General features: G+C 44.2%; 1 protein-coding gene across 3 annotated transcripts; it reads left to right on the top strand.

Moving 5' to 3' along the window:
• ttll4 (tubulin tyrosine ligase-like family, member 4) lies at positions 1-21,427 on the top strand. Of its 3 annotated transcripts, none has more exons than XM_036138723.1 (20): positions 1-97; positions 1,741-2,152; positions 2,991-3,093; positions 3,174-3,250; positions 3,632-3,695; positions 6,749-6,867; positions 6,947-7,057; positions 7,209-7,285; positions 7,362-7,556; positions 10,818-10,900; positions 10,982-11,110; positions 11,190-11,312; positions 12,507-12,605; positions 14,231-14,365; positions 14,441-14,578; positions 15,772-15,868; positions 16,079-16,289; positions 16,565-16,632; positions 18,187-18,257; positions 19,164-21,427. In XM_036138723.1, exons 2-20 carry the CDS (start codon positions 2,092-2,094, stop codon positions 19,321-19,323), a joined length of 2,121 nt encoding a protein of 706 aa, XP_035994616.1. In that variant the 5' UTR covers positions 1-97; positions 1,741-2,091; the 3' UTR covers positions 19,324-21,427. The 3 variants fall into 3 exon arrangements, with proteins under 3 accessions (XP_035994616.1, XP_035994615.1, XP_035994617.1); XM_036138722.1 differs by lacking the exon at positions 1-97 and adding an exon at positions 274-363; XM_036138724.1 differs by lacking the exons at positions 1-97; positions 1,741-2,152; positions 2,991-3,093; positions 3,174-3,250; positions 3,632-3,695 and adding an exon at positions 5,010-5,321.
• The last annotated feature ends 4,446 nt before the right edge of the window (positions 21,428-25,873 follow it).

The raw sequence follows: 25,873 nt of genomic DNA, 5'->3' as shown, positions 1-25,873 counted from the left end.
CGTTTCCTCCGTGTCTTCATCTGCTTTTCCTGTGTGGGAGAAAGAGGGTGGACACAGTTCAACGTCCTGGAGTCACCATGTTGCCACAGAGCGGTTGGTAAGCCAGCTAGAAAAGCAGAACGCAACCCAGAGACCAACTCAGGACCTGGCACCAGCCAAAGCCAAGCAAAGTGCCCGCCAGCGGTGCGTTTAAGGAAGCCCCGCTGAGAGGGGTCACCCAAGCCCACAGTCCTCAGCCTGGAAGCAGGTCAGCATTGCAGAGCGCTCCCCCGTTCAACAGGTGACGCGCCCCCAGACTCTCCATCAGGCTGTGAGCTGTTCGTCAGAGGACACGCCGCAGGGCGGCGCAGCGCCCAGCTGATGGTGAGCGCGTATACGGGGACCCGTTTCCTCCCCTGCTTGTTGTAAAAAATATCGCTGGTGGCCCTGTGCTTTGCTTTTTGCCTCTGAGACACGTTTCTCTCCAGGTCATTGCTCAGACTTTCTGCCATGAACTGGACAGGTCATTATCCAGGAATAAGTCACAATCACTGACTGCTCTGACCTCGTTTGTGAGAACAGTGAATATCACCCAATCACTGCACAGCATTCCGACTCTTTGTCACATCAGAAACAGCAACTTTGCTTGATTTTATTGGCATTCTTTGAATTAGACGATCACATATACGTGTAAAGCCAAAGTAGCACTCTGTGTGTGGTGTCAGGATCTGATCGCTCCGCTCTTTGCTCCGGTCTTCGCTCCGGTAACGCCCGTTTAGGCGCCCTAATGGAGAAAAATAGTCGGCACGTATTGGTTTTAGCTTGTGAGGGTAACGCCCTCCTGTTAGCAATTTTGTTGGTAAGAATGACTCAAAGTCTTCTTGAGGGGTTCCAGTCCAGTAGGACCTGACCACGTCATCAACCCAGCATGCATTGCGCTGGTGAAAAAATGGTGACCTCCATGGGTGAAAAATATGACGGAGAATATTGAAATTTTTTAAGTAATGAGTTTTTACTTTTCACAAACAGCAATTTTTAATTAAATAGGAAAGTTCCAACATTTGGGCCAGCATGTCCTTTCTAGGACATCTTCTACAGTCTGTTTGCTCTTTTCTCCAAGGTTGCCATTGGTGACCATGAAATGACAGCAGTCACCTGGCTCATTGTGACACACATTAACATTCATGAGGTTGGTGTCATTGAGCATTTCTAGTAGAATCTGGGCAGAACCTGGTACCAAACGCTCAGCTACAGCTGGGATCTGTGAAGGGAAAACATCTGATTATGGCTTTTGGACATTTGCAAACCTTTAGTATGGATCCTAGGCAATGTTTTCTAAAGCAGACTTCTGGCATGAATCACTAATAGTTGTTCTTTCTCTGTGAAATTAAAGCTTGGTTTGTTCTTTTAGAACCCAACCCCAGCTTCCTCCCTGACGTGTCCACTGGGTTCCTTGGTCTCTGTGATGCTGCTTGTTCTCTGAGGTTCTCTGAGGAACCTCTGGGTCTAGAACCAGAACAGCTGCAGTCAGACACACTTGGACTGTAATGAGGCGTTACTAGAAAGCAGTTGATTCTGCTGGATCTGATTAGCTGGCTCGACATTTTTCAGATTAAAAAAAGCCACAGATCCTATTCTTTCTAGGGTGACTAGCACTTGAAATCTCAGTGAAATACAAAGTCAAAGCGGTATCAATCCTTTGTGTGACCTTTTTTTGTGAATTGATTTTCTGGTGACACTTCTTCTGTTTTATGTCCTCAGCCTGAGGCTTCAGACTGTTTCTGTTCCCCACCAGTGCCTCAGCCCTGCCTTAAGCTTTCCAAACATCAGGGAACAAAGTTGTGGAGTTTCAGCCACACTGGGACAAAACTAGAAACGCGGAGCACAAAGAGGCAGACGAACGCGCCACGGAGGAGCCATTCGGCCAAAACGGCATCAAAACGCGGCCAGTGGCAAAGCGGCCGAGCATCACGGCCGTCTTTAACCAATCAGCTGCTGGTTAAAGGTGGTCCTCCAGCTGTTCTAGCAGCAGCCTCAAACAGCAAGCCCCAGAGTTGGTCATGGAGCCGGCGGGCCAGCCGCAGTGGACCTGCTTCCTCATGCAGCGTCCACATGGTGGCTGAGCACGGTGACGGCCAGCAGCTGCAGCGCACACAGCTCCACGCTAAAGAAGGTGATCAGTTTATGTTTGATCTTCTAATCCTCTTGCATGTGACACAAGCATGAAGAATCAGTGGGATCTGCAGATCCCAATTAACACCTAACCTCACTTTGGACTATAAGGCGAACTTAAAATTTTCTCAAAAATTCAAGGTGTGCCTTATATATGCTTACCATTGGGATTACTGACCCATTTTATTTTTAATGTTTTTATTTTATGTGGTACAGTGCACTCAAATCTGTTAAAACGTGTGCTTACTAAAGTCGGACTTTAGTAAGCAACAAGCTGCTCGGCTCATTGATGTTCGGAGCATTACGGTACACTGTGTCACCACCTGGTCAGACCCCTGAGCTGTCTACCAGACTGCCTGACTGTAATGTCAAAACTAGAAATGAATTCATGTAAAGACCCCCACATTCTCCACGTTCTACGCGCACAGCTTAACTTTTAGGACTTCTTAGAGGCAAGAAGTCGTCACATGGACCTGTTTTCTATGCGACACCGAGCTTGATGCACTGAGCTGCTACAAGCAGGCCGTCACAAGGACGCACAGCATCAGGTCCTCTCTGTTCTCAGTGACGGGGGGGGGGGGGGGGGGGGGGGGGGCTGCTGGGAAGTGTAGTCCTCCCGGCAGAGACGGACAGATAGCTGCGTACGTGAAGGGGCGCGGTGATATTACACACTTGGGAAGAATATTTAGTGCGCCTTATGGTGTGAAAAATACAGTAGTTTAAACCTGATTTTAAAAGGTTAAAGTCATAAAAGGATTGTTTTTGGTCATGTGTGGCCATCCTGGTAATGAATCCTACCTGACTCTGCCCTATGACTGATGTGGCTCCGTGTCCTGCAGGAGCCTTGGTGGGCTCAGTGACCAACCAGATTTCAGCCATCCACCTCACACCGGCCCAGTCCCTCACCTCATCTCCATCCGTGACAGAGGAGCAGCTGACTGGGTTAGTTGATGCTTTTAGCTCGTCTTCTTGTCCTTGGATCATTTCATGTGGACTGTTTCACTCCTGCTTTGTTTCTCCAGGTCAGAGTGTGTGATGCAGGTGGATGGGGTTGAGGAGGAGCTTCCTGATGAGCTGGAAGGTGACTGCAGTGGTGACGGTGAGCGGATTAAAAGTGCCGTTTTATTCACTCACTCAGATCCTAAAAGCTTTTAGTCAGGTTGACTAAGTTATTAAAGTAACATGCATCCAAAAATCACTATGGGATGAATCTTTAGGGATGGAGTAACAGCCACCACTGCAGGCTCCTACCGTCCGCTGCTCGATGGATTCCCAGTTATTAGTTATTGAATCCAAGCACCTGGTCATCTAAATCATTATTTTAGTTTGCACCAATGGGAAAATCCCAGCAAATGCATTTCCAACAGGTACAGACAGAAAAGAGAAAATAAATCCAGATTTCTGTGCTCTCCTGGAACTCTGGTTGGATTGTATGGAGACAACGCTTCAGGAGTCTCTGACTGGTTATCTCTGTTTTCAGATGACTCTGAATGTTATTCCATTATCGCATCTTCTTCTGCTGCTTCGCTCCCTAACCTCTCTAGGTAACACACACACACACACACACACACACACACACACACACACACACGTTGGTATGTACATCACTGTGTAGACCAGGGGTCACCAACATGGGGCCCAATGACCCCATGTGGGGCCCTCAGGCCTGTTTTAAAATAATAGCAAAACACTCCAATGAGCTGCATTTAAAATGATATTTTTAATTTCCTTTTTATTGATACTTGTATTTACCCAGATTTAAAAATGACAAAAGCATTAAGTGTATTTATATTATGTAAAGTTAAGGTGAGCCTGGAATCTTGTAGTTCAAAGATCAGTGCAGGTAACCCTTCGTATGACGCGGTACTGATGGAGTAGCTCCTGGCTTCATAAAATACATTTTCATTGTGTGGACCTTGCAAAATGTCTTTAAAATGCCAATTGTCCACACAACGTTGGTCTGTCACGTTTGTGTCCACACCACGATAGACATACAAGTACACACACACACACACACACACACACCGTTCCCTTTAGGATATTGTTACATTTCAGAAAGCAATCCAAAAAAGTTCAAAGGGAAGGAATCACATTGAAAGGCACCTGATCCTTGATAATAAATCTAAAAAGTAGGAAGATTTTTTTCAGATGCAGTATGTTCAGAAAGGATTAAATATTCAACATCTTGCTGTCTAGGGACGGGCGATATGGACTTTAAATTTTATCACCATGTGTTGTGGAACTATTGTGATAATGATAAAGTGATTATAAAAGAATATTACTAGCTTCTTGTAGGGTTTTTTAGGGAATTTTGCGGCTGTGATCTTGTCAATTCTAGTGCCCTAAATAAAAATACTATCCTTTAAAATGTAATGTAATGTAACAGATATTAAAACAAAGTTCTAAATGTTTCATCAGGACAAGTTACATAAACAAATGTGATTTCTATCACTATACTGCATACCGTAATGGTATATTTTTCAGTTTATTGAAACTTATCGATGCTCTGAAGAAACCAACAGTAAAGAAAATGGCTAAAATAATAATCCTGTCAGTTTCAGACATCACGACTAATTAAAATTTATTGTTACCAAGATAAAGCCAAATTCTTCTCATTAGAAGCTTTTGGCGATGCGATAAGGTCCATTGCTGTCATTCAGCAGGTGAGCTAACCTCTGATTGCTCCTCCCCTCCATGCTTCTCTCTCTCTCTCTCTCTCTCTCTCTCTCTCTCTCTCTCTCTCTCTCTCTCTCTCTGTCTGTCTGTCTCTGTCTCTGTCTCTCTCTCTGTCTCTCTGTCTCTGTCTCTCTCTCTCTCTCTCTTATATATATTCTCTGTGCGTTTATTGTTGGAAGGGAGTGAAAGCAGAGGATGGTGGTGGAAAGCTCTGCTGTGTTGTCTCTGGACATTGTTGTGCTGTTAGACTCACAGCTGATTGTCTTGTAAAACAGCCCAGATCAGGAGCACTATTGTTGCCTTTTACCCCCAGCTGCTTTGTTCTGAACTTATTTTGCATGCACTGACCCCGCCCCACCACCAACTGAACTCTCCCCATCTCCACCTAAAAGCTCCACCTGTCTGTAGTCCATACAGCTAGAGATCTGTGTGTAGTTCCATAGTGAGCCTGTCAGTGGTGGAAGACGTTTTCCTGCCTCCTATATGACGGTCATGTGAGTACATTGGAGCTGTTGCCCTAACCTTTTTATGACGGTAAAGTCTGCTGCTCTGTGTTCATAAGCCTTTGTAGTTGGTGTTGGCCATCGTTAAGTGACTATCTGAAGCGTGGGATTAGTATGGCCTTTCAGCTAGTCCTCCGTTCCTCGGTGTGTGAAAGGTGTCTGACACCTAATCCTTCCTGCCAGCCATGTATTGCACCTTGTGTTACAAAGTGAATCGGTGACCTGATGCCAGCTAGTGTTAGTTAAATGTCACTGAGGGCACCTGGTGCTGCGTTACCTGTAATCCGCTCAGGTTCTGCTTTGCTTTTCTAATTACAAGCCCTGCTGCTAGGATCCTGTTGATAGATCTACTCTAGAGATTTATATTTTGAATGCAAGGAGGTTCTGTTCAGTCTAATATACTTTCAAATATTTTTTTAATAGTGTCAACTCCTAGTTTAGTGATCAGAGATTTGGTTGGAGTTACATTGCATGACAGAAAATCTACAAATAAACAGACCATATAAATGGAATTGGTCACATTTTAGGCAAGCTCAGCGGTTTCCTCGTCAGGTTGGTTTATTATTCTTTCCCAACTAGGAGTCCTATAATGTTCCACAAAAGTTTAAGCAACAATTCCCAGGTGTACTTTGAGATGAAAACAGAACTGCGATCATGATCGCTGTTGCAGATTGTTTAAAAGTAACTCTGGAGACTCCAGTCTGTTAACGATATGTTGTCAGGGGTTCTGGGTCAGCAATCCAGATCTTTGAATCCAGGTGTTCCAGTCACCTCCACAGCATAAATATCCAGAACCTCGGCCTACAGACAGAAAGCCAGGTTGATTTGGACAAAGTGACGTTCCTGGTGCTGTAGGAACAGTTTGGTGACGGTCCGTTCCCTTTCCAGCAGTGCTGCACACAAAGCGAGCTCCACGTAGATGTAGCTTTGCACAGATTCCTCATCTCACTCTGATAGGACTCTCGTGTGAATGGGAGTGCAGCCGGTGGGCCGGGCCTTCTCATCCATCATCTGTGTCGGACCTCTCAAATGTGTTCCTAGAGGAATGGTGAATAACATCCCATAAAGGCCCTCTAGTCTCCACCCTGTGGCTAAGCGTCCTGGGACTGTGGAAACTGTTACGGCTGTAAAAGGTCGGAGCGTATAGACCAAGAATGAGATGACTTGGCTTCACGCGAGTGTGAAGCCAGAGTAGTGAAGCCAGAGTAGTGAAGCCAGAGTAGTGAAGCCAGAGTAGTGAAGCCATGAATGTCCATCAGAATGTCCTTCTTCTTCTTTGTTTTCCTGGTCAATCCTTTTTATTGAGCAGTTTCCATCCTGGCTCTTTCTAATGTCCGGTGTTTTCTGGAGAATACTGAGGAGTAACCAGAACAAATCTGTAAACCCTTAACCTGATAAACTCCTCACCTCCTCTTCAGCATCGAGGAGCCCATGATATTGGGGGTAGAGGGCGATCGAGAAGAGCGACCCGCCCTTGTCCCCAGCTTGTTTCCACTCATCCCCCCCACTCTCTACTTCAGCACAGCCAATGAGAAAGGTCAGCAGTGACTCCTGTGTTGTTTCAGCCGGCTAGCTGCTCTTCACCAGCTCATCATCCCGTGTTGTGTGTTCTGCAGTGGAGCTGCTGCCTGCTGAACAAAGACGGCTACTCAAATGGAAGATGAGCTCCGTTACTCCCAACATTGTCAAGCACACCATCGCCAGGTCTCACTTCAAAGTCACCAAGAGTGAGTCTCACACTCGGTGCTCTTCTCTGGTGTACTCAGTGTAGTGGATCACTTCAGGTCCAGCAGTTTCTAGCACTAGGAAAGTTAAGCCAGGCTTTGAGATGTACCTGCAGACTTGGGTCTACTAGTGACGCGTGTGTTGTTGATGCAGAAAGCTCTGACTGGCTAGGCTGCTGGGGGCACCACATGAAGTCTCCTGGCTTTCGGGCGATTGGAGAGCACCAGAAGGTGAGTCTTAGCAGAAGCTCTCCAGCTGATGTCCCAGCAGACCCAAAAACCTAATGTAGCTGTTGTCTTCTTGTAGTTGAACCATTTTCCAGGAACCTTTCAAATCGGCAGGAAGGACCGGCTTTGGAGGAATCTGTCCAAGATGCAGCTTCGCTTCGGCAAGCAGGAGTTCAACTTTTTTCCACGGACATTCATCCTTCCTCAGGATATCAAGCCGCTCCGCAAGGCCTGGGAAGACGGCAGCTCCAGGCAGAAGTGGATTGTCAAACCTGTACGTTCTGCATCTTTCTAACGTTTTGTGAAATACTTCTAAACGTTGCACAGGGTAGGGATAATTGGACATATTGCACATTTGGCTTTCAAAAATATTGCTGGTTAATTAAAACAAAGTTCCCTTTCCTTACTCTATAGCTGTTGACAGCATACAACTATATTCCATTCAGTCTCAATGTTCCTAATTCCTCTAAAATATTTTAATGACTGTTTAAACTTACAGACCTTCTGTACGATTTTCAGTGTAATAATCTAGAGTTTGGGGGACAGAAAACAAGCTCAGACAGTAAAACTGTGTTCCTGCTGGCCTGAATGGCTTTTATTTCCAGCTTGTCTAGTGTAGGCAAGGCAAGTTGATTTCTAAAGCACATTTCACTACAAGTTCTTTACATGATTAAAACACAGGAAAACAGAATAAAAGCAAGTAGAAAAACTTGGAATAAAATATAGGAAAATGGAAACTAAAAGCAAATATTAATGATTTTAAAACAGTTTGACTACAAAGTTGAACTAATGATGTTTCAGTAAAACAGTTTAACTAGAACAGTTAAAATCCTGAACAGATGTGTTTTTAATCTCGATTTAAATGAACTCAAGCTTTCAGCACTTTTACAGTTTTCTGGAAGTTTGTTCCAGATCAGTGGAGCATAGGAACTAAATGCTGCTTCTCCATGTCTGGTTCTGGTTCTGGTTCTGGTTCTGCAGAGCAGGCTGGAGCCAGAAGACCTGAGTGGTCTGGAGGGTTGATGCCCTGATAACAAGTCTGTGATGTATTTAGGTGCTAATTCAGGGATTTATAGACTAACAGAAGGATTTTAAAGTCTATTCTCTGAGATCCAGGGAGCCATGGAAGAACTTCAGAACCGGGTCCATGTTCTCTACGTTCTTAGTCTTAGTGGAAGGACTTCAGAACCGGGTCCATGTTCTCTACGTTCTTAGTCTTAGTGAGGGCAGCAGCGTTGTGGATCAGCTGCTGTCTAGTAAACACTTTAATGGTTGTAATTAAATTAAAAAGATTGGGATTGTCATGTGACTTGCTGCTCCATTGCATTTTCTACATTATATGAATCATTAGATTAAAATTTAAATGCATCTTGGGTATATTATATATATCTTCATTTGCACGTTCACCAGCATCTCTGTACCAGCTTTAGGTCCTTGGAAATGAATCTGGTTCCAGATCCAGATGATTTCCATGAATGTGTTTAGATCCAGAGTCAGAAATCCTTGTTTTCCAGGTTTCACCAGGATTTCCACATTTTTGTCACACACAATGAATTTGGTGCGCCGGTTTAACCACGTCAGACTAGAAGTCAATCGATCCATCGGCCGGCTGATATTTTCTATTTTTGCCTGTATCAGTATCAGCCGATCTGTGCATACGTGTGCTGATCCATTAGTGCATGCAGCAGCCGTGGTGTGACTTGACGTGAAGCGCATACATCGCTGCTCCCTCCCTGGCATGTAGCGACTGCTAATGTAAGACTGGGATATGTTTTTAACTTTTAATGTAGTTTTAAGTGTCTAATTTAGCGGTATCTGGCCTTTGAACTCTGTCAGTGTCAGTGTGAGTGGGGGGGAACAGCGGTGTCTGAAAAGCCGTATCTGATCTCCAGCTGGCCAGCTGCCACTGCTGTGTGTGTGTTTGTTCCCATGTAGAATCATGTATCCACATAAAGATAATTACCCATCACCACGCGTACAGCATCTAACTTTACTGAAAATAATGTCCGTACACTGCAGCAGTGTCTCCCCATCAAACTAAATAAGCTCTTTTCTCACTCCTTTTTCTACATGATCGGATTAGAAATGTATTTGGATTAAATATGGGAATACAATCAATTATTCCTGTTTTATTTCCGCCACTCGCCAACTCTGAAATAAATCAGAACATGCTGTTTACATCGGGTGCACGTGCGCACTCGGCTCAGTTTGCCACATTCAGAATAATTTGAGTCTGATAAGTGTTTATATGCACATTGATGGGATTATCAATCGGCATAAACCACCCCTCTCATTCAGAATATAATTTCATTCCATTTGCTCCTATCATCAGATTATGATCGGCCGTTTATTCCGATTACTTTTGTCCATGGAAACGTAGCTAAGGTGCTATGTTCTGTAAATTGGAGCAAAGTGCATCCTTAAGAGTTTGTTTTTTCTTTGTACCTTTTTAGACTGCAGTCTGTAGCCGAATTTTAATATCAGCCGGCTTAAACACAGGTTTTGAGACTTGTGTAACATTTGTTATTGTTGTCATTTTTATCATGTAAATGTAAGAAGAAACAAACGATATTGGCCCAAGAATCGGCAGCACATATCAGGGATTGGTTAGACTGATGTCAGAATAATTGGTATTGGCGACGGCCTTAAAAATCATGTACTGATTTATCTTTACATCAGACAGACAAGATGGTTGTGTCCTGACTGAAGTTAATTTCCAACCATTTAGCACAACATGCTTCTCTGCTTCCACTCTGTCTTTCTGTTCCACATCTCTAGACAGTCGTTCTTCTTTTGATGAAATAGCTCATATGTCTTGTTTCCTCTGGGGGAAAATGTTCTGTTATGCAGTTGTTAAGCTGTAGGACACACAGTGCACCCAATCTGTCTTTATAAGTTGTTTTAAATGCCATTCCATTCAATTTTATTTATATAGTGCCAAATCATGATACATGTCATCTCGAGGCACTTTACAAAGTCAAATTCAATCATATTATACAGATTGGTCAAAAATGTCCTATATAAGGGAACCAGATGATTGCTTCATAGTCCCAACAAGCAGCATTCACTCCTGGGTAACCGTAGAGCCACAGGGAGAGTCGTCTGCATTGTACATGGCTTTGCTGCAATCCCTCATACTGAGCAAGCATGAAGCGACAGTGGGAAGAAAAACTCCCCATTAACGGGAAGGAAAACCTCCAGCAGAACCGGGCTCAGTATGAACGGTCATCTGCCTCGACCGACTGGGGTTACAGAAGACAGAGCAGAGACACAACAAGAGAAACAAAAAAGCACAGAAGCACACATTGATCTAGTAATCTGTTCTACATTAGATGGTAGTAGTGGGTGAGCCGTCTTCTCTGGATGATGTCACAGTTAACAGAACGCCAGACCAGCAATGCAAATAGTTTTTTGGGCTGCTGTTGTCTTTTCTGGAGGTGTTTAGCCAGTAGTCAGAAATCCACTAAGCTGGGAGTGTGCTGACTGTCTCTCTTGCAGCTAGTTCTGCTTTTTAAAATGTTCTTCTGTCTCCCAGCCTGCATCAGCCAGAGGAATAGGGATCCAGGTCATCCACAAATGGAGTCAGCTGCCCCGTAAGAGGCCACTGCTGGTGCAGAAGTAAGCAGCACAGAGCCGAGCAGCCCAGGAACGCTTTAGCTTCTGGACACAAACATTTCTCTCCTGCTTCTTTGTCTGCAGATACCTTCACAAGCCCTACCTCATCGGGGGAAACAAGTTCGACCTGCGGATCTACGTCTACGTGACATCCTATGACCCGCTCCGAATTTACGTGTTTTCTGATGGACTGGTGCGATTTGCCAGCTGCAAGTGAGAATAAGCGACATCCTTTAACGTAATGTGGAGTGGAACTGGTGCCCACTGAGGAACAGGTTCTGTTTCCCTGCAGGTATTCGTCTTCCATGAAGACTCTGAACAACAAGTTCATGCACCTGACCAACTACAGCGTAAACAAGAAAAACTCAGAGTACCAGACAAACAGTGACGACAAAGCCTGCCAAGGACACAAATGGTAACCCGCGGGAGATTTGGGATTTGGTTTCTGCGTGGAGAACCAAGACATCCATTGCATAGACGGACGTGTGTATACTGTTGACTAGAGCTGCAGAATATGTTGAATTGTAGTCACCATCACAGTACCGCACTATGCAACATCACAGTCACTAGCACTGGGTCAAATCTCTAGATTTAGGCTTGATTCTTTCCAGTCCAATCTCAAATTGGATTGCTGACATTAAAAACACATTTTTAGCCGTTACCTGAATTACATGAGTGTAGTTATGCAACATATTGATACTAGTATTATATTAACATTGAACAGCAAATCAATAAAGTAATGGTAGTTAATGGCAGCTGTAAGGACTGAATGTTGAGGGGAGCAAACCCAGACAGATCCAGGGTAGACGACACACGACACCAGAGATATCTACAGCTGCTGTTTGAACCCTAACCTGGTGCTTTTTAAAAATATGACTCCCACAGTGGAGTGTGAGTTATTTTATTTGTTCAATCAATCTTTGGTTATATGACTCGATCATTAGCTTTTAATTTGGGAATCGATTCAGAATTGGGAAATCAATGTTTTTTAACACAGCCCTAACGGTGACAGAGGACCACTTGAATGCAATATTTGGTAGAATGTTATATTGCAGTTTCCATCCATCCGTTTTCTGAGCCGCTTAATCCCTCATGCGGGGGTGCTGGTGCCTATCTCCAGCGTTCACCTGGCGAGAGGCGGGGTTCACCTGGACAGGTCGCCCGTCTGTCACAGGGCTATATTGCAGTTTCCGCATGCAGATAAAATATTCAGGCTGTTGGATAGATTTTCACTGCCCTCGATGTCCACATGTGAATGTTTTAGTAATAATAATAATAATAATAATAATAGCTTCAATTTATATAGCACCTTTCAAAATACCCAAGGTCGCTTTACAAGAGTGTGGGTAGGGACAGGGTGGGGGTTTAGGGAGGATAGGCAAGTAGCCACGATGCTAAAGCTCAGAGATGTTGTCGAGTCCATTGTGATGGAGAAGTCTGGAAAATTCAGGCTATTTGTGACTGATATCACTGGCACATGATTTAGTAATTGCAGTTGCATGTTTTGCTGATATGGTGTAGCCCTGCTGTTGACATTCAGCCAATAGAAAGCAGGTTCTCCTCCCTTTTAGGAATGTAAAAGTCAAAGCTGCATTGTTTGTCTTTTCAGGGCTCTGAAGGCTTTGTGGAACTACCTTGGCTCTAAAGGAATCAACACCACCCTTATATGGGAGAAGATTAAAGACATTGTGATCAAAACTATTATAGCGTAAGTTTTCCACTTACTGACAACCTGTACAGCTGGCAGGCCTTAAGGGTGTTTACTCTGCAACACCTTGCATGCTATAGCCTTCATGTTGTAAAGGTAAATCTTCCACCATTGAGGTGCATCAGTGATTATGTGCTACGTGCCTCTTTTCCCAGTAGCTGTTGCTATTTTAAGGCGGTTTTTTCTGTCAGAACATGCTGACCTAGTAACGGCACGTTTTGTTTTCAAATTGCATCATTAAATCTGCACCAAGATGGGGATCAGATTCACTTCTTTTAAGGGATCCATGATTTGTTGAACATATTGGCTTAAATATGTTGTAATTTTCCTATTAACTTAAAAATTGCTGTTTGTGATACGTAAAAATGCATAATTAATTCACAAATTGTATATTTTTTGTTATATTTGAGGTCGCCATTTTTTTCACCTGTGCAATGCATGCTGGGTTGATGATGCTGTTAGGTCCGATGGACTGGAACCTGCAAAGTTAACACAGGAAAGTTAACATTACCCAAACAGCTTTTCATCAGATTGAGTTTGACTGGTATAAATTTAGACACCGGTGTCGCTGCTGGCTGTAATTTCACAACAAAAAAAATGAGGTGGAAAAAGAGGGATGCTGGAAGAAAGGAACTTCCAAAGGACCCACATTTGTGCTCTCAGCAGTCCCCTCAAGAAGACTTTGAGTCATTCTTACCAACAAAACAGGTGGGCACTACCCTCACAAGCTAAAACCAATGCCACCACACACAGAGCACATCCTTAACTTTGTGTTTTCAGTTTAGAAAACTCCAGATGAGTTTTGTCAGAATGAAGCCGGCGCTGTATTTAGTTTGACTGCATTGTTCAAAAACGATTTAAAGAAGGATCTTAAGTGTTAGTTCTGCCATATAAGGTAATGCTTACTGTCGTATGGGATTACGACATTGCTAGTCCATATACTAGTCCTAAAGTGCAGAAAAATCAACTTTAATGGTTCAGTAGCGGATCTAAAGCAACTCATCCACCAATGAGGCGTAAACTCAAATTTCACGGCTGCTGACGATGTTTTGATCTGGAGCAGTTTGGTAAAGTCCCTGTTTAGCGTTAGCATGCGTACTCTCTTGGTGTAATTCATGGATAATTGGGCTCATAACATAATTTTGTGTTGTTCCAGTTATGTACAAACAAAATGTTTATGAAAAAACTAGTTTCCCTGCATAATAAGCCGTGTGTGAGTGGGCATCATTTATTCTACCCAACAAAATCCACACTGTGTGGCAGACTGGTTGTCAGCCTCTTCTTCTCAGTAGGACGTGTGAGATTGTTAGATGTAGCCATCAGTGATCTGGTTGTGGACATTTGCTGAACTGCCTTAATGAAATCTAGAAGCACAAAGGATGCTGGTCAGGTGTAGGTGCAGCTTCAGCTCTGGGTATGCTCCATGCATCCATGGGTCTGTAGTTACAGAGCCCTGTTATAACATCGCTGACGTCTTTGCCAACTTGGTTTTCTAAATGTGTTAGGACTGTGAATGTCTGTAGCTGTCAGACACGTTCACAGAGAAAACTGAATGGGACCAAACTCTGTTGGCTCTGAAAGCTAAGCAACACTAAAGTTTCCATGTTTCTGTGTTTGTTTCTCAGCTCTGAGCCTTACGTGAACAACCTGCTGCAGATGCACGTCAAAACGCCTCACAGCTGCCACGAGCTGTTTGGCTTTGACATCATGCTGGACGAGAACCTGAAGCCCTGGATCCTGGAGGTCAACATATCACCCAGGTGAGACCCAAATGCATGCACCTCTGATCAGAAGGCCGTCAAAGCACACCTGTAACTCTGCCCTCTCCTGTTCAGCCTCCACTCCAACTCAGCGCTGGACGTTTCCATTAAAGGGCAGATGATCAGAGACCTCCTGAACCTGGCCGGCTTCAGGATTCCTCCAAAAGAAGAAGTGGTCTCCTCCTGCAGCAGCGCCTCAAGCTCCACCAGCAGGTCAGCTATGAGGACAACCAGCCGATACTCCGGCTTAACTGGAGTTAAAAGGACCAGTCTTTAAAAGAGATTTCAAACCATTTCAAGGTATTGATTGGCCATCCTTCCAGAGACTGGAAGATCAGTCCAAAGATGTGGAGCAGCAAGAGGGAACGCTCTGGCTCCTCAGCTCACCATACGAACATCAAACAGCTGCAGGTTATCTGCGCTCAGAGTTCAGCTCTGATAAATGATTCAGCAGGGTTTCCTCTACGATTGTTTTTAACCACGGTGGTGGTCTGACGGGGACAGCTGCCTCTGCCTGGGAGACAATGCTGAGGGATTCTTGGCTGCTCTACCTGCTGTCATGAGACAATAACGCTAGAAAGTCGTTAAATCACCAAAAACACTGAGAAACATCACTAGATTTCATTCTAGTTGCTTTTTTGAAGTAGAGAAATTGTTGCTAGTGTGGTCAGAAAAGTCCACAGATATAGCAGTCGCCATGTTGGCAACGCTGGACTGTCTGCTCTAGGTTTCCTTCACTACCGAGAGCAGCGTAGCACTCACTAGCCACTTTAGCTTCATTCACTTGCAGCGAGCCAGACAGGACTCAGAGGTAAATTTTAACATTTAAATTCATTTAAAATATATTCTTTACATGTGTTTTTATTCATTCTGAAGGTGTGGCGGCTTTTATTTTGGTATGGTGGTGCGCCTCGATCAATGACATGTAGCGGAAACACTGTATTTAGAAAGTAAAAGTAAAATCCTCAAAAGCATCCTAAAAGGTACAGGTAGCCAGGGAGGAGGACAACATGGGACACGCTCACATGGTCTTTTAGCGGCGCTGTGGACCAGCAGCAGACCACTGAGGGGAGAGTTGTCCGTCCCAGAGCAGAGTGGCTGTAGTCCAGTCTAGACCTAACAAATGAGGGGATCACCCTAAAGACCACCGTGAGGTAGACCACCCTCAGATGGAAGAAGCTAGACTGGTCTGACCTGTCTATCAACTTTAAACCTTTATCAAAACATTAGCCCAAGATTTTAAAGGACCAGCTGCACTGCTGTCACCTCAGGCTGATTTGCATTCACGTAAAGGAGAAAGTTTTCCACCGCTGGGATTCTGCCTTCCACGTCAACCAAGGGATTTACTGTTTCCATTCATGTAACTCTGTGTAAACCTGGATTAAAATGGCTTCCTCTGTTTGTAGTTTGTATGGAGGGAACAAGCAGCGGAGCAAAGCAGAACTTTCTGCCGACGAGAAAGTAAAACGAGCCTTCTACGTCACACAGCGCTATGCTGACCAGGTAAACACACGCATGCCTCCAGCTGTGTCACAGCAGGGTGAGTCTGGTGAAATGCCATAATCTACATTCACTGGGTGCTTTGCTCAAAAGCAGCTTCAAAGAAATTCAGTGCACAGCGGGCTCCTTTTTATTCTCAAGAAGATCCTTGAAAGGCTTCCAGGAATGACCTTAGAGCAAACTGACCTGTCTCTCTGCTCCTGCCCCGTAAAGGACTTCCTGTCATCGCTGTTGGAAATTTTGACTCCAGAGGACATCCGCGTGCTGGCAGAGAGCGAGGACGAACTGAGTCGCCGAGGAGAATTTGAGCGTGTTTTCCCATCGCCGTCATCTTCGCGCTACCTTCGCTTCTTCGAGTGTCCCAGATACCTCAACATGCTGCTGGACCAGTGGGAACAGAAGTACTGCAATGACCGCAGCAAATGTGGGTGCTCACACACAAGGAGTTCTTACTGCCTTCTGTTTGTTTACAAGAAATCTTTAGTAATCTAGCAGAAACCCTGGTGCCAAATGGTGAGGAAAAATTAGATGCTACCTTTAGTTGCATCTGTTGTGATAGAGGTGAAAACCTCCAACCTACTCTTAAGTAAAATCCTAATAACCCACACCCAGGGAGCATTGTATTTATAGATTCAATGGAAAAGTCATTTTCTTAAAGTCCCTGAAGACCTAACGTGGCAGCTTTGTGTCTTATTACAGGCATCAGTGTCCTGAGAGTCTACTGTCAGAGGGGCATCCATGTGGGAACCAGGGACCCTGCTCACATGGTGAGAAGCTCTGAGGCAGTCCTCCTAAGAGCTCATCATATCTGATTTGGGCTGCTTCTATATACCAGCTTTCATAAAGAAGATGGAAATGGAACATGGCACCAATAGACTGATCACAAAGGTTTGATAGTCAGTAGAAATGAAATGGCTTGAGGGCCATTTAATCACAGATCTTCTATCTGATGTCCATGTCAATGTTAACTTTATTTATATAGCACGTTTAATACAGATGCCTCTGTCCAAAGTGCTGTACACAGCATTCTGTCCCCTCTAGTTCTCAGCCGTGATCTTGGCACAACCAAAGGCAGTTGACTTCCTGATCTTGTTGAACGAGCAGGAACATGGACCAACAAAAGCCCGGAAAGATGGAGGGCAGCTAAATCATTCAAACGTTTAAAAACCCCTAACAAAGTTTTGTAACGAATCCTATAGCTGACTGGAAGCGAGTGCAGAGCCGCTGCCCCAGCAGTTCTCCTTGTTCTGATGACGTCTGCTCCACAGGGTTCCTTCACCAAGCCGCTCAGTCCACACCCTGCAGCTGAAATGAAGGCTTTGGTTCTTTAGTTTATAGTTTAACCCAACTATCACAGGGCTGTACAACAACAACTGTGGTGACCCTTAGAAAAATGATCAGAAGCCAATCCAGGAGTTATAAGCTCTTGCTTTTTCGTGCCTGTAAGTAAATGAGCTGCAACGTTCTGAACTACCTGCAGGCGATGAATGGAGGCCTGATAGAGCCCACAGTACAAAGAGTTGCAGTAGTCCAAACAACATGTAATTAAGACATGAATGGGACGTTCTAGAGCAACATGATTTAGATAATGTAACTGGAAAAACCTAGACATAACAACTGCCCTTCGTTGCTTATCAAATTAGCTACTCAACTTGGCCAAGGCAGTGACATCAAATGGATTTCCAAACAACTGTTTCAGTTTTAGTCATTTAGCTTTAGATAATTGTGTGCCATCCAGTTCTTCACTTCCATAAGACATTCAAACAGAATTTGCAAATTTCCTGAATTTGAAAGCAAATCAATTTGCAGATCTGCAAAACGATGAAATGAAATGTTACGCCTACTAAATATTGACCCAAGTGGCAGCAAATCCAAAGAAAACAGTAAAGGTCCCAAGATGGAACCCTGCAGCACTCCACAACTGAGTGAGGCAACATCAGAGGTATAGGGAGCAAGATGCACAGGTGCTAATTTTCAGTGTTCATAATGTCCCAGCTCTGTTTAAATGCACAGAAACACCGTGCAGAACAGCATTCTTGTCATTGTTTTAACAACAGTGGCTATAGGGGCTAAACCAGAGTCACCACCTATTGTTGATTAATGCTTCATGTTCAGCTGAATAGTTCAGCATGGCTTAGAAAAGAAAAAACATTTTGCTATAAAATGTGACTTAAAACACTTGATCAAGCTTTTGAAACCACTTTCTTTCAAGTGGTACTGAAGCATCAGAATAGAGACTGAGAAGGTGAGACCCAGAAGGAAGAAACACAACTAAAGACCTAAAATGTTGAATGCCTGTCTCTGTCTTTGACTCTTTGCAGTGGTCCAAGTGTAGCTACATGCCAAGGACTGATGTCCAGAGACTCGGTGTATTGAGTCCATCTGGATCCAGGTAAACTCGTGCCACGTTGTAAATGTCCTTCCCTTTCTGTTCCGGAAAGTTAACGGCAATCCAAAAAATGCAGATATTGTTGCATAAAAACTGGGTTTGTCGAAAATATGAGTAGTGTTATTATGACACGGACATTTATTCTTTTGGTGCAGAATTATTGTCCTGACTGATTTGTCCTCTGTGACCTTAGTGACAGTTTCCCATTTGCTTTACTGGGAGGTCATTTTGCAGCAAGTTTCCTACATTGACCGAGGCTGACTGTGCGCCCTCTAGTGTCCCACAGAGGACACAACGAGCTGGTAGACCTCTCCTAGGTGCATCTCAAGGCTGTGGTCATCCATGTTGCTTTCACATCTTTTTCCTTACACTCACCTTTCCAGGAATGTGCCTGGATACATTACTCGCTGAACAGCAGGCTTCTTTAGCAGCAACCTTTTGTTTCCTGTTGGGCTTTACATTACCTGGAAACCATCATTTTTTCCCACTTAACACAGATGCATGCTCTACATGTATCCCTCTGTGTGTAAGAAACCCTTATAAAATGAATAAATGAACACTTTTTCATGATAACCTATTCTAATTAAGGTGGGACTTAAATCAGTGTAGCTGTCAGATAGGTAAAGGAACAATGAAAATAATCCGTTTAACAGGACCTCCTGGTAATATTCATGTCCACTGGTTTGAAAAGGAGCAGCTGTAATTTGCTGTGCTCAGCAGGCCAGGAAAAACTCTTCTTGGTAAAATCTGTAAATATTTATCATGAGCAAGTTTGGTCTTGAACAAATAAGAAAAGAATTAAAATGACGCAGCCTGACAGAGCCATGTTAGTTAACCTGAGATCATTAGAAGTCTGTGGCATCCAGACATGCCTGACTCTAATTTCTCTTTTTATCTGTTGTCCTCCAGGGTGGTGGTCAGTCACTCCCACCGCAGCGCCTCTGATGACGATTGTTCAGACCCTGAGTCAGCATCTGTCTGCAGTCTGCCCGCCTCCCAGAGTCCAGGATCAAGTATGACCAGCAGTGGCTGTGTGAGCCCGCTGCCCCAGCAGTTCTCCTTGTTCTGATGACGTCTGCTCCACAGGGTTCCTTCACCAAGCCGCTCAGTCCACACCCTGCAGCTGAAATGAAGGCTTTGGTTCATTTTAGCCCAACTATCACAGGGCTGTACAGCAGCTACTGTGGTGACCCTTCTGCTGAAATCAAAGCACCTAATCATTTTCAGTGTTTTCTTTTTCTCTTTTCATGCTGCCCCAAAGAGTGGACTGCCCTGTTTAGTTTAGGAAAAAGACCTGATGACCGGGTTGTGTCCCCGTAGGAGTGCTGTAGGGGCTGGCATCCAGCCAGAGTGGTCTTAATGTGTTTAGAACCGGTGGCTTCCCTCTAAATGACCCTCACTGGGATGCCCGATCCTGTCAGGTTTCCAGCATTTTACTGCCATGCAGTGTGGGTGTTTGTGCAGCCATGGAGAAAACCTGGCAGCAGAGAGTGATGTGACGTGAGATTTAGTTCCCAGTGTGTCAAATATGGCCATATCAGGGGTGTGTTCGGGATGAGGAGAAGCAGGCTTAGTGCTGAGCTGGCATGTGTAGCCAGCTCTTTAGATTTGTTGTCAGAACAAGAAGTCACTGTGATAAGCTGCTCTACATGACACAAGGTGCCATTTTGCTCCTATATGCCTCCAAGCTGATGCAGCTCTGGTCCTTCCTACCTCTCCAGGAGTTGGGCTGTGGACAGGGAATGCTGGGCTCCTGTATATACACGATCAAGCTGCCTCCTTCCAAGTGTTTAAAGCTGAAGGCATGCTGAAAAAGTGCCCTCAGTTTCAGAACTGTTTCTACAACCCTGGTATAGCTTTTATCTCACATATTCAGAAGTTTGTTTAGTTTTTTTGGAAAATGGACATTTATTTGAGCTGCTTGTATTTCTTCCTAACACGTGTCAGTTGGACATGCTAACTTTCTACTTCTGTTATGGTGATGAGAGCGGGTAAACACTGTGACCAGAGTATCTCAGGGTGATGCCAGGCAGCAGGAATGCTCTGATGCTAGTGAGGGAGACAGAAGTGAGCTTCCTGTGACACGAGTCTGTGTTGTTACTAGACTGTCTACAACAGTGTTTGCTAGGATTAGTATTGAAAGTGTTTTCTAGTGGTATTTTAGGTCGTCTGAAAAGCTTCTTTGGTTCCAGATGCTTGTTTTTAACCTTGTTTACACATGGCTAGCACACTGAAAGCTTTATGCTTCAGTAGAGAAGTCTGAGAATAGTCTTCAACATGCAAAGATTGACGTGACTCATTTGAGAACCAAAGCCAATTTGCAGTGATTAGACTAGGATATGTTGCTCCACTGTTTTTCTTCAAAGGAATCCTAACCCGTCACATGCCTTAGAGTTGTGCCTTGTTCCATCACAATGACTCAGAAGAATTGGGGGGGGGGGGGAAACCAGGCAGTAACATGAGTAAAGTTCCTGCTAGATAACTTGAACAACGTGCTCATTTTGAAGCTAGTTGCTGAAATGTGATGTTTTAACGTAGTTGTCCCTCAAGTTAGGGGTCCTTGAATTCATGAATTAACACTTGTGGAGTCTTTGTATCTTTTCCAGTAGGACACAGAGCGAAACATGATAACAGCAGAGCATATTTATGGTGAAAGCTGTACTCAGTTCTCACCTGGGAGATAGAAATATTAACGCTGTTTGGTTAACTCCCATTTTAACTGATGTGGTGGAAATGCTCATGAGTCTTTTCTGCTGTAATTCTATGGGTGGGAAGCTTAAAGTTTGGAACCTCTGGTCTAAAAGAAAGTTGCAGTGATTGTCTCTGCTAAGGCTACATCTTCCCCATGTGCTAGCAGGTACCTTATAAACGTATGTAATGCATTTCATTAAAAACAGCGACGTCCCTCAGCTGTCTGCACAAACAAACCTAATATGGGTTTAAACATACCACCTCACTCGTGTTGAGCTGCTGCTGACTGAGAATTCCCTAAAAGACTTTGATGCCTCTGTGTGACGGCAGTGGCACCATGCTGTGGCATTCTCACTTGTTTTCATTCACACATGCAGCTCTGGATCTTTCTATCAACCAATCTGGTGTTGCTGTGTGGAAAATTGCTGTAAATGCTCAGGCCAATATAGAGGAAATAAAAAGTATTTGTCATACAAGTGTAATAATGTGGGTCATTTTTTTCTTTAAAGTATTTTTCCCCATTACTCTAAAGAAAACCTTTTAACAAGGCTCAAAATTTGGTAATATAAGACCAGAAAGATATGTTTTATTTGACTGACCAAACTGATCAGTCTGGCTTTAGAACTTTGCCTTAAAACATTTCTTATTGATCTGTAAAAAAAAAAAATAGCTTATTAAATATTGATAAGGGAAATAGTAGTCTGAATGCCCCTTATGGTGAATCACATATATGGATCTCGTGTTCCCTCGCCTGGACGCGGGTCACCGGGCCCCCACTCTGGAGCCAGGCCTAGAAGTGGAGCACGTGAGACGGAGCTTTAACTCCCACCTCCAGGAGAACTTTAAACACTAGCTGTGGCCACAAGGTTGTCGATGCATGTCGCGGCGGCAACCCTCGAACCCGCTGGTGGACACCAGCGGTGAGGGAAACGGTCAAGCTGAAGAAGGAGTCCTACCGGGCTTTTTTGGCCTGTGGGACTCCGGAAGCAGCTGATGTGTACCGGCAGTCCAAGCGGCAGGCGGCTCGGCTGGTCGCCGAGGAAAAAACTCAGGAGGTGGGAAGAGTTCGGAGAGGCCATGGAGAAAGACTTCCGTACGGCTTCAAAGCGATTCTGGTCCACTATCCGGCGTCTCAGGAGGGGGAAGCAGTGCGGTACCAACACTGTTTACAGTGGGGGTGGTGTGCTGCTGACCTCGACTCGGGACGTCGTGTTTCGGTGGGCGGAATACTTCGAAGACCTCCTTAATCCCACCAACACGTCTTCCATTGGGGGAAGCAGAGCCTGAGGACTCTGGGTCGGGTTCTCCCATCTCTGGTGCTGAGGTTGCCGAGGTTGTTAAAAAGCTCCTCGGTGGCAAGGCCCCGGGGGTGGATGATATTCGCCCTGAGTACCTTAAGGCTCTGGATGTTGTGGGGCTGTGTTGGTTAACACGGCTCTGCAACATTGCGTGGACATCGGGGGCAGTTCCCCTGGATTGGCAGACTGGGGTGGTGGTACCACTATTTAAAAAGGGGGACCGGAGGGTGTGTTACAACTACAGAGGGATCACACTCTTAAGCCTCCCTGGTAAGGTCTATTCAGGGGTTCTGGAAAGGAGGGTCCGTCGGATAGTCGAATCTCGGATTCAGGAAGAGCAGTGTGGTTTTCGTCCTTGCCGTGGAACACTGGATCAGCTCTACACCCTCAGCAGGATTCTGGAGGGGGCATGGGAGTTTGCCCAACCAGTCTACATGTGCTTTGTAGATCTGGAGAAGGCATTCGACCATGTCCCTCAAGGGGTCCTGTGGGGGGTACTCCGGGAGTATGGAGTACCGGACCCTTTAATAAGGGCTGTCAGGTCTCTGTACGACCGGTGTCAGAGTCTGGTCCGCATTGCCGGCTGCAAGTCGGACTCGTTTCCAGTGAGAGTTGGACTCCGCCAAGGCTGCCCTTTGTCACCGATTCTGTTCATAACTTTTATGGACAGAATTTCTAGGTCTTGGGATTCCCCCGGAGGAGATGGCCCAAGTGGCTGGGGAGAGGGACGCTGGGCCTCCCTACTGAAGCTGCTACCTGACCCCGGATAAGCGGAAGACAATGGGTGGATGGAAGGATGGATGGGAGGGGAAATAGTAAATTCAACCCAGAAACTAAATTTCTGTTTATAAATACTCTGCAGAAATTGTTCTGTGACTCTGTGCAATTAAGAGCACTTGCAGACCTCAATGAGCTTACTGGGAGAAACGCCAAACGAGAGTCGAGGTTTGTGAAGGAACTCTTAAGACATTGGCAGAAGTAAATGGAATTTGCAATGAAACAAAGAAGCTTTCAGTAGGTTAATAAGAAGCTATCTGTTTGGAGGAGAAAAAAATGCAGGATTTGATAATAAATTCAGTAATAAATCCTGAGTTTTGCCAAGGACATCAGGGTGTCAGCAGGGCCTTCAAAAGTTTAAAATTTGAAAATTGAAAAAAATTCATGTGTGTATTTTGAGCATAAGAAGAAAATATTCATCTTCAAATAAAACAATATATGTCAAGCTTGTCCTGGTAGTGTTTACTTGGTCTTCTTTGAGCCTGCAAAAACTTTGCACCATCTGCCGACTGGCAGCACTGCAAGATCTCGACAACTGACACAGCTACTCTAAGAGGCAGTATATCCTCATGCGGTGCCTCGCAGTAAAGTGACAGCTTGGCATGGTTGAAGATCTACCCGATCTACTGGGTTAGGGTTACTTAACCTTCTTTTGGTACCTATGCTGGGGTTGTTCAGTGGTGAATCACACCAATGTGTTATTCTGCATTCCAGTTACCTCTGAAGTTGCAACTAGGAGCTGGGAATGGTGTCTCACTCATTACCAACTCTTCAGTCCAACACAGTCAGACAAGTTGGGATTGCAATATGGCGATGGCCAGGGAATGCTGTTCGCAGTACCACTTATGATCACCGTATGATGCTGTTAACATCACTTTTAATTTGTTCAATTCAGGGTTGCAGCACTTTCTAAACAAACTGGTGATCCACACTGATAAACTAAATAATAAGCACCTGCAATTTATGTGAAATAAATCTTTGACTCAACTTGGGGGAGGGGGTGTAAACAGAAAAGGAACATTCATGTGACAACGTTCATGGTCGACGCTGATGTAGCAAAGGGGGTGGAAAGGAGCAGGCCACTTTTGAAAGAATGATGGTGTAGTTTAGCCTCTAACTGCTAACAGTCAGAGGACCATAAAACAGAACACCATGCGGTAAACAGCCAGAGGTAAAATGGAGAAAAATAAGAGATTATTAGCTCTGGAGACCAGGGACTAAGTTTCAGTCCCTGGCGGACTTGTGGTCAGCTGGTTGTCATAGGTTACCGTAAACAAAACGGTGATATTTACGTTCACAAACTGCATATGAAACTCCTAGTCTGAGGCAACAGTTCAATAATTCAAGCACATAGTGACGGTTTAAGGGACTCCTATTTCTAAAACCTACTTTGTCAAGCTAGAAAGAAAAATAACATTAAACAAATTTACTTGCCAATTTTTGCCGGCAAGGAAAACCTGGCATCTCAGCTTTGGATTTCTGAAATGTAGCACGTTCACTGGGAATCAAGGTGGAAGGCTATTCAGTTTTACTTCAGGAATGAAAAGCTCTGAAAATTTGTATTACTTTTAGATATTAAACAAGGTGGTCCCCAATGTGGAACCTTGGGGAACCCCACATGTGATGTTCTAGGTCTCCAATGTAAAGTTACCTATTGATCCAAAAAAGTCTTTGTACTTCAAGAAAGATTTAAACTAGTCAAGTGCTGTACCAGACAGGCCGAGCCAGTTTTCCAGGCGCTCTAACGGAATGGAGCGACCGACGGTATCAAGCGCTGCTGTCCAGTAATACCAGCTTCTACTGGTTCTTCCACAGTCTGCACTTATATGGATATAAATGAACACCTTGACAAGGGCAGTCTCTGTACTGTGGTGACTGACTGACTGCAAAACTGGCTGTTTTTTGTTAAGGTTTTAACTGTTGAAATACAGCTTTTTCAATAATCTCATTGATGAAGGGAAGATTTAAGATGGCCTGTAGTTCTGCAATAATAGTTTGTCCAAACTATAATTGCTGTTTGTAAAAACAGCTGACAAAAGTTTGATCAAATCAGATGCTATAAGAGACTAAACTTTCTTAAAGAAAGCTGTGGGTAGAATATTGAGATAGCAGGAAGAGGAGCTTCATAATGTACAATTTCTTCAAAGCTTTTGTAGTTTATTGGGTACAATATGGACATTTGATCAAAATCAATTATAATGGTTCTTATTGGAGATAATATTGGTAAATGTCATTATTCTGACATTAAGCAGATGGAAATAGTTTTACCAATCCGAACTGACCGACAACAGAGACCTTTTATGTAAGACAGCGTGAGAAAATGTGTTTTATACATTGTATAGACAGAGGATGAGAAACAAAGAGCCCAGTTGCTGCTTTTAAGTCTAAAAACAAGGTGTAGGTTTTTGCTTCAGCAGTCTGGATTAGAAAATTATTCTGAAGCAACAGTGAGGTGAACCCAGCAGGCTTCATTATAGTTTACCTGGACTCAGCAGAGTATTGGAAGAAGCTTCAGTAAAGTGAGTTGTTTTTCTATCGGCACAGCAGGTAACGTGCTTTTAAAGATAACAATGGCTCAGCAAAACGTTCTAAAGCAGAACTGGTGGAATGTACCGTTTTCATGAAAATGGCAACATTTTAGCTGAAGTTTGAGGCTGAATGTGAACTGTTAGCTGTGCAAAGGAGTTATTCTCTTGGAGCAGCTCAGTGCAGCTATAAATAGTTAATGCTCAATGTAACCTGAACGTCTCACACAGTAGGACCTCAGAAGCTTTAAAGCTGCACTGCAACAATTTTTTCTTTTGTGGTGCAATTAGCTCACAATAAGCCCTTTATCTTAATAAGCCAATAAAT

The sequence above is a fragment of the Fundulus heteroclitus genome, chromosome 7 (assembly GCF_011125445.2).
Source record: "Fundulus heteroclitus isolate FHET01 chromosome 7, MU-UCD_Fhet_4.1, whole genome shotgun sequence".
Lineage (NCBI taxonomy): Eukaryota > Metazoa > Chordata > Actinopteri > Cyprinodontiformes > Fundulidae > Fundulus > Fundulus heteroclitus.
This window is presented reverse-complemented; position numbering and strand designations above follow the sequence as displayed.